Source organism: Centruroides vittatus, unplaced genomic scaffold (genome assembly GCF_030686945.1).
Source record: "Centruroides vittatus isolate TY-2023 unplaced genomic scaffold, ASM3068694v2 contig_1057, whole genome shotgun sequence".
NCBI classification, from domain to species: Eukaryota; Metazoa; Arthropoda; class Arachnida; order Scorpiones; family Buthidae; genus Centruroides; species Centruroides vittatus.
In genome coordinates, this window is record NW_027120684.1 from 2,233,941 (window position 1) to 2,249,724 (window position 15,784).

At 29.9% G+C, this 15,784-nt stretch overlaps 1 protein-coding gene across 3 annotated transcripts in view; it reads right to left on the bottom strand.

Annotated features, from left to right (window-relative positions):
- Positions 1-7,359: 7,359 nt before the first annotated feature.
- Positions 7,360-15,784, bottom strand: part of capt (adenylyl cyclase-associated protein 1) — a 55,007-nt gene continuing 46,582 nt past the window's right edge. For all 3 annotated transcript variants that reach the window (XM_067267301.1, XM_067267307.1, XM_067267298.1), the window contains exons 6-13: positions 14,816-14,901; positions 13,505-13,610; positions 12,842-13,004; positions 12,606-12,778; positions 12,340-12,463; positions 10,697-10,779; positions 8,006-8,149; positions 7,360-7,848 (exon numbers count right to left, since the gene is read on the bottom strand). In XM_067267301.1, coding sequence (XP_067123402.1) covers positions 7,768-7,848; positions 8,006-8,149; positions 10,697-10,779; positions 12,340-12,463; positions 12,606-12,778; positions 12,842-13,004; positions 13,505-13,610; positions 14,816-14,901 — 960 coding nt within the window. In that variant the 3' untranslated portion in view covers positions 7,360-7,767. The remainder of the gene's footprint in view (positions 7,849-8,005; positions 8,150-10,696; positions 10,780-12,339; positions 12,464-12,605; positions 12,779-12,841; positions 13,005-13,504; positions 13,611-14,815; positions 14,902-15,784) is intronic.

Below are 15,784 nucleotides of genomic sequence, written 5' to 3' on the forward strand. Positions count from 1 at the left end.
TCAACAACAAAATCAAAAAATCAAAATTGAACAACAAAATCAAAATTTTTTTTAAATCAAAGAACTAATTAATAGTAAAATAGATGTATTGTTAAATAATAATTTAGTTTATAGTTTATATAATCAAAATAATATTACATAGGTCAGACAGATAGAATAATTACTAGTGTCCGGATTTTTGTGTGCCGCATCCACTTTGTTTTTGAAAGGGGCAGAGTGTAAAAAAGAAACGATGTCGGTTTTAGTGCAGTAGGCTCATTCATTGCCAAATTGTTTAGCACTCAAATGCACCCAAATGATATATTTTGTATCCAGCTTTCCCCTTTTTTACATTTTCAAAGAATATGTTGACAATAACAAGGTTGCGGCCAAAGTTTTCATCTCTAAAACGTGAATGTTGAGTGCCGCTTACAAGATAGTAGGGCTTGAAGTTCAGACTCAGTGCTTTGCTTTTAGAGATGAAAACTTCAGCCGCAACCACGCTAATTAACTCTTTTTTGGTGGTGTTTATTCATTCACTTGAGGAGGAGGAAAAAAAACAATAATTAGCTTACTCTCTTTTGTTGAGAGAAGAGGAGAATTTTCTGGACTAAACAACTAAACCTTAGGGTTGTTCTAAGAATGTAAACAGATTCACTGAAAAATTGCAACACATTTTCTTTTCTAAGAAAAGAACAATCCAGAAAATTCTGTATTGATGTTGCCTTACCCTGACTTGTAAGTGCAACAATTCCAATTTCCTTTGTTCAGTCACATTAGAAAATTGCAAAATTGTCCGCATCTAAACTGAACATTTTAGCAAATAAGTTTAAAGATGAAGGTGTATGCATGGACAGAAAAGTTCTTTGCTGTTCCATTTGCAATTATGTGATTTCAGTTGATGTGAAACTCCAAGAAATGAAAATCATCTCACACATGAGCTTGGAAAAGAACAGAGAAGGCAAACAGAAAAGGAATTTTGAGCAGACATTTACAGGAGCACATTTCAAATAGGAGAAGAATCTCAGAAGGCAAATAATACATTTTATGCAGATTTAACACCTGCTCTTCTGTAGGCGAATATACCTTTATATAAAGGTAAACGATCCAGTCTTTAAGTCATTTCCAGAAATATACAGAAAAGCTTGTCCCCGACAAGAGAACACTTATAAACTGGTTTCACACAGTTTTTTCTAATCAAACCACATCTAAAATCCTGGACATTGAGACAATCCTGCAGTGTTCATACTGGATGAAACAACTGATTCCACAAAACTGTGCATGCTGAACATTCTTGTTGCACCTCTGACCGAATGCTATGTACAATCAACATTCAAAATACAAACTCAACTACAGTGTTCCAAGCTTTCAATGATGTTTGCATCAAGTTGTGGCCAAATGTGTCCAGTATGAAAAGATTTGGCTTGTTGTTACAGATCAAACATCTTACATGTTGTCAGCATTCTCAAATTGGAAGTGCATCTACAACAACCTAAAGCATGTAACTTGTCTTTCCCATGCTCTACACCGAGTATGTGAACGTATTTGTGTAGAATGTAGTAAGACCCGACAACTTCATTTTGAAAATGGTTCTTAAGTGCCCTAGTCCAGACCACTTGTACCAAGACCTAATTGAGCTGCCATTATCACCAATTTCAGTAATCACCCATTTGGGGTCTTGAATAAACAGTGTGGTATTCTACTGCAAGAACTTTGATTTTTCTCAATGTGTTTATCAACAAACTTCCTCTTGGCAATTCTGCAGCCGTCGACAGTGTCAAGAAACTGGTCGCCGATCCAGTAGTGACCACAGAGCTGCACTCCATGCATTCGTACAAGTTATTGGTAGATAAAATCAACGAACTGGAAAGACGTAGAACTGAAATGCGGGATCAGTGGAATGTTGTAAGTCAGGTGCTTTATGTACTGGACAGTTTTGCCACAGACAAACTCAGATCTAGTTTATCAAAAAATCCCGTTTGAAAAATATTTTGGATTGCACTGAACTAGAATTCAGAGTAAAAATGAAACATGCCTCCTTAGTCTCAGTTGACGTAGAAAGATCTTTTTCCCTGTATAAAGACATTCTATCCTTCAAACAAGAAAACTTCACGTTTAAGAACATTGAAATGGTTACTGTTGTAAATTACAATGCTCATCTTTGTGTAAATATAATACTTCTTGTTGATTTTTGTTTTAATAATACAGAATTTAAAACCACCCAATCCTTTCTAAAAATACTGTACAGTGAATTAAAAGGGCATAACATATCAGACTTTCTGATGTGTTATAAGATGAAAGCCTTTAAAAACTGGTTAAAAACAAGGTGTATTGGTTTTAAGGGTTTTATATTTTTACTACCTTTTATTAGTCAATTTTTTTACATTTTAATACTGTTTTTACAGGTATACTTACCCTATCAATATTTGATTATGTTTGTTTATTTTCTTATTTTTTAATTTATTTCAGTTTTACTTGTTCTACTCCACTTTTTAATAATTAGTTATTCAAAAAGAATTACCTAAAAATTATATTTTTAGGTAATTCTTTTTGAAATTTTTGTGAGTTATGCATATGTTAAATACATTCTGTAATTTCTTATTTTATTATGTACATCAGTAAAATTATATAAGGACTGAAGAGGGGCATAAAGCCTGAAATGCATATCCATTGGAAAAAGTAATTTTTATTTTCTATAATTTACAGCAAGAGGAGAGTTCCTGTATGATTTTGTTCTCAATAGCAATTTTATGCTAAGTTCCAAAGAATATACTTTTATAAGGTATTCATTTTTGAGAAAGGAAATGTATTTACCTTATTTAGTCAAGCTTTCATTCTGAAATATGAGTCCATTTTGTGTTACAGTAGCTAATTCTGTAGCTGCAGTTTGATAAGCTAAAACTGTATGGCACTAGTGTCTTTGTGGAGAATACACAGGGTTATTGAATCAAATTCATATATTGATTGAATCAACTCATTTTATGTTTTCATTAGATTTTTGGAAATTTTTCTTAAATATTGTTTAAGAACAAAATGGATTGATATAGAAATGAAAATGAAAGTAAAGCAAGAGAATCGAGAAATTTGGTAAGTTGAACTTTTGAACTTACCAAATTTCTTGATTCTCTTGCTTTACATACTGTTGTATGTTAAAAGGACTATTATTTAAATAGGTACTGTTTAACTATTACTACATTAAACTATATAAAAATATTACTACATTTGAAAAAAATAAAATGTATGAGGATGTATAATACTACTTCCATTTTGGAAATAACAGAATGAGAAGTTAATTTATTGCTTTTAGTGGCAGATTGGTCTGTAGGCAGCAACATCATAGGTTTCTTTGTTAAAGCAAACAATTGTCACTTTGAAAGAAATTTTTGGACTTTCATATTTCATTTTATAAAAATTGTAATGGGAACTAGTTCACACGAAAGTATATAAATAATATTAAATATAAATTTCCCAAAGTTTAGAGAAAAGACAATAAAATTCAACATCCCCACAAATCCACAGTGTCTACAAAGTCCACACATATGTAACTGTGCCACAAACAAAAACAAAATTTTCCTTTTGTTTTTAACATTACATGGAAGGACCAACTACAGGAATCAAATAGTGTGTAGCTTTCTTAAGTATATATTGATAAGGAGTTTCATGTAGTTACTCATAAAAGGATCATTCTTAAGTCTGTTGCATGTGGTGGACTGAACCATAGCTACACAATGTATTTTCTTGCACACGTTGCCCATTCTCTAAGTGTTGAAGTGATTCATGCTGTATGTGAAAAGAACTTTGCAACTTATTCACAACAAATTTAAACCAGGAAATTGCAGAGACTGAAAAAGAGTATGCTGAAATGATCCATGTTTCACTATGTAGAATGCAGTAAGCCAGGATACACTACACAATGACAACTCAGCACCTGTTGACAAGGTGAAGAAAAAAAGCTGGGATGTTAATCTATAAACCAAAAGGTGCATCAGTTACTAAGAAATATCATAAAACAGGTTTGACAGTCAATAAAGGTTGAAAAACACTGGGTTAATCTCATGGCACACTTGAACCTAAATTTCTGTAGATTGAAACTTGTTTGTAAACATTCTATCACCATATTATTTGCCATTTAACCTAATTTTTTTTGTCTATATTTTTTTGTGAATTAAGGAACACCAATACTGTTTTATTTAACTATTGTCGTAACATGCTGCTATTTTATTTAATCATTTCCATAAGGAAAGCAATTACCGATAATGTTATGTCTTAATTTGCATTTAAAAGTGGCATGATAATTGCCTTTAGACACTTGCCCAATGTCATGCTATTTTTTAGATTACATATACAATTATTGATATACTTTTGATTTAAAGAAAATTTCATTTTAAATGAAATAACCTAGTGTTAAGCGCACATAATTTTGCGTACGAATATATGCTTACGAAACGTGTATGAATTTACATTATGTACACATTTACATGTTTACGAGTTTTTCATTGTTATAATAAATAAAACCTCTTTAAATTGATTATTTTTGACATGTACATTTATTGTTCTTTGGGCTGCTTTTGAAAATTTGTCACAAAAATTTTTGAAGGTTATCAGTTGAAAATTGCCAGTCTAACCTATGCAATGCACTACATGTTATGGAGCCCTACACCTTTGGAAAAGCCAAAAAGAAACTGATATTTTTGAGAGAATCTATAAGAAGAAAACAGCATTCTATAACAGTATTCTTACCTCAGATGCCAAACCTGTGGCCTCTAACTCCCAGGATGATAACCCATCATCAGAAAGTGATTACTCTACTTAGATTTGGAATACAGTAAATTATCTGAAATTGAATCTTTTTATTCTTTCCCTATAAATATCTAAGTAAAAATATTAATTCCAGTTCTAGTACAGTATAGTACAATTGTAAAGGCATAGAATTTTAATAATTTTGTGAGGGTCGTATGATAGTTATCCCACACGATCAGTTTGTCACGTGATCTACTGAGTTTTTGTTCATGTCTAGGTTGCGAGTAATGGACTTGGAATTGGGGACTTTAAGAGAATGGAGGAGGAAGTTGATAGGCAATATGGGAACAAATCTCAGATATAGTATTAGATAACAATGAAAAGATTTATTTAAAAGTGATAATTAAGCAAGAAAATAAACTAATCACCAAAATTGCACCTGCTAATTTCACAAAGTTGGAGAGGGAGAGAGTTACAATCAGTTTGCACGTGAGGAGGTACCCGTTAAAAAGTTGATTAGGCTCAATCATCATCATGACAAGGGTTCGGGTCTTCTTTTAATTGTTAACCTGATTGGAAATATAATCCTTATAAATCATCCTGCAACCTTTCCCTAACATCAGCTCACATTAAAAAATTACTGGAACCAGCACTCTGAAGTCAATTTTAGGATAATTACTCTCTACTGCACTAAAATTTCACTTTCTTAAAAATGACAGGTATGTGATCATTTTTGTTAATATTTACGAAATTACCAGTAAATTAAATTCCTTAGGGTCGGGTGAACTTATCCTCATTCACCTTCAAAGTGCTCAAGGCGGTAAGCTTTCTGAGAGAGCCTTTAGGAGCCTTGGAAAGAGGAATCCTTTAGAGGAATTCAGGCGCACTCTCCTTTTATACCTTTCCTTTTGTCAAAAACATTGGTTTCTGACCAAATTTGGTCATCTTGATGCAGTTCCTAACAATCGTCTAATCTAATATTTTAAACAGGAATGACCTCAGGAAGGTGTGTCAGCTGATAGGAAGTTAGAAGTTGATAAAAGTTCATTAACTTCCTCATTGATATTTGCAATGTTACACTTGGTTAAACCTTCTAACAAATATTAAATATTTATAATTCCTCAGATTATTAGAAATATTTAATTTGTGAGAACGGGGCATTAACTTAAAAATTAGTGCTTATTTTAATAAGTAGACAGTCTTTCATTGCAATCTACAATGTACTGAAAATTTTACATTTAATTCAAAATATTTTCGTGAGTACAGTACTTAACTTTCACCGTAATGAATATTTTTATCTTACTTGCCAATACTGGTGTAAAGCAAAACAATAGGATAGAATAGTCTATAGGCCCACTATTGAGCTGACAATTACCATTACGAAATTTCTGGAATTAGTACAGTAGAGAGTAATTACCCTAAAATTGACTTGAGTGCACTTATTTCTTAAATGACAGACAGGTACATGATCATTTTCACTAAAATAAAAGGTAATTTTGTAAATTTTATTAAACTAATAGGAATATTGAATATACCAAGTAAAATTCTTGCATTACTTTTTATCTATAGAAACAATATAAAATTTTTATCTTGCTATTACATAAAAAGTGTATTATAAGTCCTTCACTGCTGAGTGGTTAATACTAAAAAGATCAATTAGAAAAGTAGACATTAATGCATATCAACTATAATTGAATTTACCTTGTTTTTCCAGATGTTTCACTGAAATTGAACAAATGGAAGAAATAAAAAAATCTAAAGTCCACTATTATCAAACTATTTACTTTTGTTTTCTATATTTAACTGTTTCTATCTTATGACACTAAGAGGGCTGTTTGCTGTACATATCTAGGACAAAGTGCCCATAAAACATTTCACTCCGAATTACGTCAATAGTGTGTGATAAGTCCTCACAGAGCCAAAATTTAGTGCTCTGTCATATTGTAACATAAGGACCAAAAGCAATTTACAAACATTTCTGTGTTACGTGGGCCTGCTCTTACCTTTTTCATTCTACTCCACCGGGTCCCACATCTTATGAATTTAAACCTACAAAATGCTTGTACAAATAACTGCACCTAAATACATTTCTTGTTTCAGAATGGAGGGCATTTTCAAGAATATTTATTGAGATACCATTAAATGGGTTACTTTTCTTACATCTAGAAACTTTGGTCTGTTCTGCTGTTTCATGTATTACTTCTTTTTAGCTTTAAGAAGCTAAACTTAACATCAATTGTGATGGGAAATTGCATTTCTCTAGAAAATTTATTTGTATTTACTTAATAGTGCCTTATTTGTTAACCATAGTAAATATGAGTTGAGTAAACCTGAAAAAATTTTAATAAAAATGAATCTCAAAGATAATGGGTTCTAATATTTTGTCCTCTGCCCATTTATTTTTATAAAAAGCAAACCATAACTTTTCATCAAGCAGATGTTAAAGTGAAAAAGATATTTTTTTTCACTTTATTATTGTTGTACACTTCTAAAAATCAATGTAAATGCCAAATGCAAACTATTTGCGGCACAGACTATATACAATTTTTAGTTTGATCTTGTTTATATCTAGTGGATACGGGGAGACACTACACACTTTCATGCTGACTACTATAAATCATTTATTGCAACAAAACAAAATACATTTGCTTAATAAAATTTATTATGAATTAACCATACAGTACAGCACCACAGACCGAAACCAACTGTTTGGTTTTCAGTAGAAGAGTAAAGATTTTTTGGTGTCGTAAATTTCGAGCACTCTCACGAAAAGCTATTATCAACATGTCTCATCAACCTCTCAGAGGCTACGTACTGATCGTCTCTATGTTTCCCAAAATAAGGACGACGGTAATCTAACCCTGCCGTCGCCGACGGTTTCTAATCATTATTAATTTGATATTTCTGATTCTGTAGAGGCTTCTTAGTCAAAATTTAAATACGTGAACGTAATCGATTCGAGGGATTGCATAATGGTGGCACAGATAGATTTGCATGAATTTACAGGCAAAAAATTAATTCCGGAAAGGCAGAAACGATCGAATCTATTCATTTCGACTCGACGACTACTGTTTTCATTCCTTTGCCGGTCCAAGTAGACTTGTATTGCTCGGGAAGAGGATGCTCTGCCTAAATTACAAAGAGAAAAAAGAAAGTTAATAAAAAGTTCAATAGTTTATAACAGACAACGGTCTGAACCACAGAAAATCAGCATTACAGAAAATTCACTTAATTAATCCTTTGTCTCCTTGTCTTACTTTTTAAAAGTACTGTCAGAGATACTTACGAAATCTCCATTTCCTAGTGGAATAGAAACGTTCACTTCTGATGACTTGGAAGTAACAATTTCTGCATCGAGAGACTTGGGACTCAAATATATCAAAACGCCATCGGTTTTATCAATAGCAACTGTTGGCACTTTTCCCATTGACTATTCAAAATAAAAAAGGAGTTGAATGCAAAATTATGTAAATAAAATGTTAATATAAATCAATCAGTAGCATGTGATGTGATATACCAATAACTGTATTCGGTGTCGTCATTGACATGCATCTAGAGCAGTGTTTCCCAACCTGTGTGTTTCAAGTGTGTCACAGAAATAAAAAATATTTTTTTAAATTTTGAATAAGCGCTCTTTAAACTTTCATTTATCTTTCATTTTTTTTAATTGCCGGCCGACTGAATGGAAGTGGTGGTATTCACTAAAATGCCAACTATTGCAAAATTTGCAATATCTGCATACTTCTGTCACAAAAGTTTCATGCATCTGTGTATATGCCAGCTTACCCAGGTTAAAGAACAATACTCACTTTATGCATCACTTCAAATAGTATATTTGTAAAATTAAGTTTTTGTCTTGAGTTTAACTTCTGTATTATCATCATTTTTTAAAATGAATTTTAATTTATTTTAAGCTTTTTTATAGATTTGGTGTCCCTTCGAATCTTGTTAAATTCAAAATGTGTTGCTAATCCCAAAAAGTTGGGAAACACGGGTCTAGAGTGACAACCAATACACACATTCATACATATTTAAAAAATAAAATCATAACGAATAGCATTTATGAATGTATTTTACATTTTTTTAATATTCCTTACTCACTACATACATGATTTTATTATTATTTATAATAATCACACATTCATTCTTTTTAAGTCTGTTCAGTGTATGTTTATTTACTGAAATTACTTAAACTCCTCTTAGTCATGTAAAAAAAAATAAAATTAATTCCAAAATATACCTTACAAAAATGTTATGTAATGCCAGCAACTAACTTATATCCTTTAACCCAAAAAAAACCTTTGTTTATTTTTCATTTTTTGCACTTTCCACTCTGTGGGCAGTAGGAGGGCCTTTTTTAATCATACCTATCATGATTTTGGAATGAATGTCAAGGGATGGGGGGGGGTCTAACATATTTGGACTGGCTATGAAAAAATTTCTGAAGTTGCAGTCCTCCTCATTTTGATCCTAGATCTGAGTAGTTGGCTGACAAGTTAACTTGGTTAAGTTGTCAGCCAATTTAGTTCAAACTTCATTAATTAAGATGACCCTTTATATTGCTACTCTTACTGACCACCAAAAATAATATAGAACATCGACTCATCTATGTTTTTGAGATGGGAAATTCCCGATAAACCACCCTTCATCAATATTACTCCAGAGACTACTACTACAAGCCACATCCTGGATAACCACAGGAGATTAACGACGATCTGGTGAAACAGCAGGTCACCAACAAAGTCTGATTACACAGAGTTTTCTGAACTAGGCTTTGTTTAATATTGCTTTTGATAATTCGCCACATGTGCAGGAAATGAAGCTCTTCCTACACATGAATTGCTTAATTACAGTCTTGTCGACAACCTGTCAATCACTTAATCCAGTATCGTCTGAGTGTCTGGAAGGTGCTTATGGAACATTCTTTCATTTAAAAGTCCTATTGTCACACATTTGGAAAGAGTTGATTAAGGGTACTATCTGATGTTGGAATGTTCAAAGCTTCCAAAGAGCTTTGCAATTTACAAATTTGTCTAGTCAATCCCATTCTAAATTTTGATCACCTCAGTCTGCATGTGATTTTTGGCTGTGAAGATGGTTGTGCCTTGTATAAAAATACTGGGAAAGAAGACTTATTCAATACAAACTCTAGAGTGATTTCCCTGTTCAAAAAACATAACCTGATGAACAGTCAGCAATTTATTGCCAATCATTTATTTTGTGGGATATGAAGATTGGCTGCAGGTCTATTAGAGACATTATTAACAATAAAAAAAACTGGCTAAAAGAATCAAAAAAATGTAAATCAGAATCTTAAAATTACCAAGCATCAAGAATTGGAAGATGAGTTATTTAGATTGGTCAAATCAACACAAAGCAGTTTTAATGTCATGCAGATGAGGTGAGTTATATTTCAAGGTAGTCGTGTGACATTGCTTCACCGTCGTGGGATGGCAGATGCATGTAAAATTTTGTATGCCATCTGCCATCCAGTATGCTGCTCTGTGACAAAAACAACCTTAAGCAATGGTTCTCAAACAGTACACACTCAATAAGTAGTCCTATTATTTTTTTGTTCATAGCATTTTTTCTATGAATCACCTCTAAAAACTCTTATGTATTATGAAAAGGCCTGTCAAATGTCTCTCTTCTTTAAAAACTACAATCACACCACTGTGATTTCTAAGTTTTGCCTCTGACTGGAAATAATAAATGAATTTTTTGGGTAATGTCTTATCATTTTCTTGGTATACCTTATTCAGTTCACAACATACTCACTGTACTAGAATGAATTATGTAATATACGAAATTGCGATGGAGAAAAACTAAATCTATGTTGTAAACTTTTTCCAAAAGAACACCAACCTCATTAAACTGCCAAATTCATGGTTGAACAAACAGGGATGTCTTAACAAGGTTTGACTACAGACATCTTTAAAATATTTTAATGTAATATATTTTATGAAAAATCATTTACCTGAGCTTGTATACTTTGGCAATTTATAACTTCTACCACAGATACAATATCATCAAAGACTAAAGCTGTCTTTTTGCAATTATCTGAAAATTAAAAATTATTTTTATCATCAAAGTTTTAGAATAAGTTAATAAAAAATGGATATAATAATGAATAATAATATTATTATTAAGTTTAAATGTAAAACTAACTAATTTTTTCAGTTCTTCGTTATATTCATTTACTAATTTATTTAATGAACTGCTACTTAAAAGCAAATTGCTTTTAAGCAGCATTAAATGCTAATTAAATAATTAGCATTTATGAAATATTCTTGCTTTGTCTAAAAGTTTCAAATAATTTAAAGCGTTTTTTTCTACTAACCAAAATCAGCAGCATTCAAATAACTGTATAAATTGATGCTATCAAATTTTATACATATCAAAATCATTTATGAAGAGATTCATTCTTTCAAATTAGGAAGATAAAGTTTACGATACAATTACAATAGATGCAAAAATGTTCTCGCTTTCTTACTATTCTCATTCAGATGCCCATATTCCATTTTTGTTCTGAATTCAAAAATAGGTTAGAAAAAATGAAATCTTAAATATTCACTATTACAGCTTTTAACATTGTGTTTATTTTGTCATCTCGTGCCCACAATTTTGGTTTATATATCCAATAATGACAATTCATTGGAATAATTTGTTATTTTAATAGAATTCGGATCATCCATACTCCAAAGTAATTCTAATGTAAATGAATCATTATAATTATTGGTATGTAAAAAAATTTTTAGTTCACTTGTAAGAAATGGATACTGATTAACTGATTAACAACACACAATATAAAATTCTACTCGACTTTTAAATATTCAAACAAACAACAGAACTGCTTTATTCGGTGAATGCACACATCACATTGTGTGCATTCAGAATTGAACACTTTTGGAGCTATGAACAAATGCAATGTGATGATGTGCAAAAGTTCTCCAAATATTATGTCATTAATTCAAACGTGGAATAACATCAAGCAAGTTATTTCTGAAATATTCTTACTTCTTTAAGTAAATATTTTTAAGTCTAAGTGAAGAACATAAAAATAATTACCTGAATTAATGACTTAAGTTATTTTTTAACAGCAAAAATGTTTGAAAATTTATATAATTTAAACATTAATTAATGCTTACTTCTTAATATTAACAGGTACATTAGTCACATTTATTACCATTTTTATATAGTATATATTTATGTAATTTGCACATATATGATCATTATTCTACTATTACTTTCTTTTAAACATTAATACAAAGTCATTATTTAATAACAATAAATATGTCTATGAAATATTATTATTTTTATATTTAATAAAAAATACTATATTTACCATTGCATTATAAAAGAAACTAATGCAATTTCTTTTTGATTTCATTAGATTGGAAAAATTAAAATCATTTAAAAAGGATGATGTTTTATACATTAAAGGTTTTGAAAATTTTCATAATTGTAAGATGATTGTAAAATCTGAAGTTAAAAAATTTTTTTAAGACTGATTAAAATGTGACAAACTGAAGAAACTTACAAAGTCACACAGGGTAATGAAAACTAGTTCTTATAAGTATCTGATCCTGCAGGAATTTAATAGAAATTATATGTATTTACCTAAAACAATAGAGTTAATTTTTCCTTGTACTGTAACCAAACAATCTTCGCATTTATAAACAATAACAGATTGATTCATCTCTGTCTGTGATATCACAAGTCCTTTATTACCAACCTGATGTTCCTATAATAAAATAAATTATAAATGTAAATTCACATAAATTTACTTATATTAAAATATATATATATATATATATATATATATATATATATTTAATTTGCTTGAAATTAAAACAAATTAGCAGTTTTTCTATTTTTTAACTCACAATACACCATTTTTTCCCTTCTAACTCAAATCTTGGAGGCTTAATTTGCAATGGAGCAGAATTCACTGGTTTGAAAGGCCGAGGAGCTGTTGGAGGAGGACGGTATGAAGTGGGTTGAAGTTTCAAATTGGGGTTTTTGTGAGTTTGCTGATCAGCAGTCACTTTCTTTAAGCCTATGTATCAAATTGTTCTCTTTTAATCATATATATTAATATATTATCAAATTTATTAATTACCTTTGGTAATATCTTCGCCCCTATTAATTTCACGGAAAAGGGCTGCTCTTGTATCATCTGCTTGATTAGTTGAGACATCGGCAAAGAAATCAGCAGGTGGAGGAGGTGGAGGTGGAGGAGCACCAGTAGAAACAGACAAGCCAAGATTGTTTGCATCACATCCCTAAATTTAAATAATTTAAAACAATTTCAATTAAATATTTTAAATTGGTGATTTACTTTTTGTCCTTATATTAAAATCTATGAGCACTAAGTTTTGACTATGAAAGAATTATCACACTATTGATATTGGAGTAATCACAGGTTTATGACGACAATGGTATGCGTTTTGGACAGTTTATCTGTCCCTCTTCAGCCGTGCTTGTTAGATGAGTTTACAGGATGTACTATTTAAACTCCTGTAAACCCACCAAATTGTAACAAGCATGACTGGAGAGAGACAGATAAACTGTCCGAAATGCAAACCATTGTTATAACAAACCCGTAATCACCCATTTCTGTGATTACTCCGACGACATCAGTAGTGTGTGTGATAAGTCCTCCACAGAGTCAAAAATTAGTGTTCAGATTCATAAATATGTTAAATTAATAAAAAAAACATCAATAAAACATTCAAAATTTTTATTACTAAAAAAATTATTACAGTAGGATTTAAATTCATACATTTGGATTCCATGTGAGGCCAGTTGTATAGAATTTTTTTATGTATGCTTGCAATTCATTTAAAACTTGTAACCATGCTCGTGCCCAATCAACATGAGTTTTATCTCTGAAGAATAAAAATAAAAGTCAATTGAAACATTCAGAATACTATGTAAGTTCATTATAGAATATAAAAATGATTAAAAAAGTATTTTTTTTTTTATTTTGTTAAAGCTTTTCCATAAAATCATCAATATTTCACTTTAGTACGGAAAAAAAAACTCTCTCAAACATTGAAATAACCAAAAGTTATTTTATTCTTTAACAAAGAGAAAATTATTTTTAAAAGGCGATTAGAAAACTGAACATATAGATAGTACACCTGTACAAGAAAAAATGAAAAACAAAACATCAAATGGCAGTTTAAATAAAAAAAAAACAGTGAATAATTTAAAACAAATAGAATATGTTACTTTATAATTAAAATTTTCAAAAAATTTCAACCATATCAAACTTTCAGATATTTGTTAAAGTAAAAAAAAAACTTTACATTATAATTTAGATTTTTTGTTTGTAGACTTTCCTTAATAAGAATGAAGACTTAAAATAATTTAAAATTAAAAGCTACTTATGTAGCAAACTGTTTTAAGTTCAAATCAGATCTTTTAATCAACTTTAAGTTCCTACTTACAAGTTGTTATTCTTGAAAAATTTAATTTATAAAAATTGTGGTCAGAGTTACAAAAAGAAATTTCTGTCTTAAAAAGAATCAAGGTTATTTGTTTCATGTTATTTTGTTTTGATGTTCAGTAATATGTATACTTAATGAAAAATTCAACACAATGCATGAAATTATTCTATACAATCATGTCTTTGCTCATTATTTTCTCATATCACATTAGTATTACATGGCTGACGTAAGTTACATCTTACTCTGTGATATGAAATGACAACAGATGTCACTACCAGATATGTATTGTGTGATCTTTTATTGCCAATAATTTACTCAAATGATATAGCCATTATTTTCTGTATAATTTTTGTATATTCAATATTTATATTTCTATCTGTTTATGAAGAGAGAAACTTATAAAATTTTCTGAAAGAATTAGTTAAGTAAAAAAAAAGTAAATTTTTAAATATTTCAGTTAAATCATCATAACAATATGAGAACAATAAGACTTTATTATATATATAATTTATTGTGGACATTTAAACACAACGTATTTTTAATGATTTACATAAATCTCACTTATTTCAACGATTTACCAAATAATTATTCAATAATTAGAAAATTAAAACAAAATGTCAATTTTCAGAGAAATTTCTTACTTGTCTTTGTAATCCATTAGAACTCTGTTCGTATAGAACTGACTGGCGTCTGCCATCTCTTTCACAAAAGGTCCAGGTGTAGGAGTCTTAAAAAAATTATCATCTATTAAAAATTTTTTATAGATACTTGAGAACTGGTAAATTATATTAATAAAATAAGGATAACTAGTGCTACATTGTTTCAGAGATCTGGAAGTGAAAAGTAACATTTGTCCAATCATCCAGATTGCTCTCCATATAGTAATGAATCTGCATGGTAAGCAAAAGTTATAGGTTCAAGTCCCATTCTGAATCTTAATTGTTAAACCTTACTAATTTAAATTGCAAAATAATTATATATATATATAACATATACACAACCTCATTCAGAGATGAATCTGAAACATATTTACAACATATTTTTAAATTCATATTTATCTAAAACAAATAAAATTTTAAACTAGGTATTGATACATATAACAAAATTTATTGTATTGTGTTTTTCCTATATTATCCGATATTTGTTGAAAATAATTTATTAATTAATGTTTATTTCTCAATGAATAGATAGTAAAAAAATGGTAAATTGAATGATACTACTGTGCATTTCTGAGTGTTGTCTGAACAGTGAAGAGCTAAATACAATATATATATTTAAATGAATAACATGCAAATTTCTTATTTCTATACCATAATCTGTACTTCCAGTTTGATTACATTATAGAATAAATAAATAATTATAATATCTGTCGCCTAAAAAGAACCATTAATGAAAAGAACTGTTTAACTTTCAAGAACTGAAAATATTTATTAAACCTTATAAGACTAATATCCCACCTCCATATTCAAATAAATAAAATGCCATGTTTAAATGAAAAATAAATACAAAATATGTCAAGCATTTAAACAAATTGGCTTGTAGAAATTACACAAATAATAAGTAATTAAAATAAATCACTTAATTATTTATATAATAATTTCTATATGCAA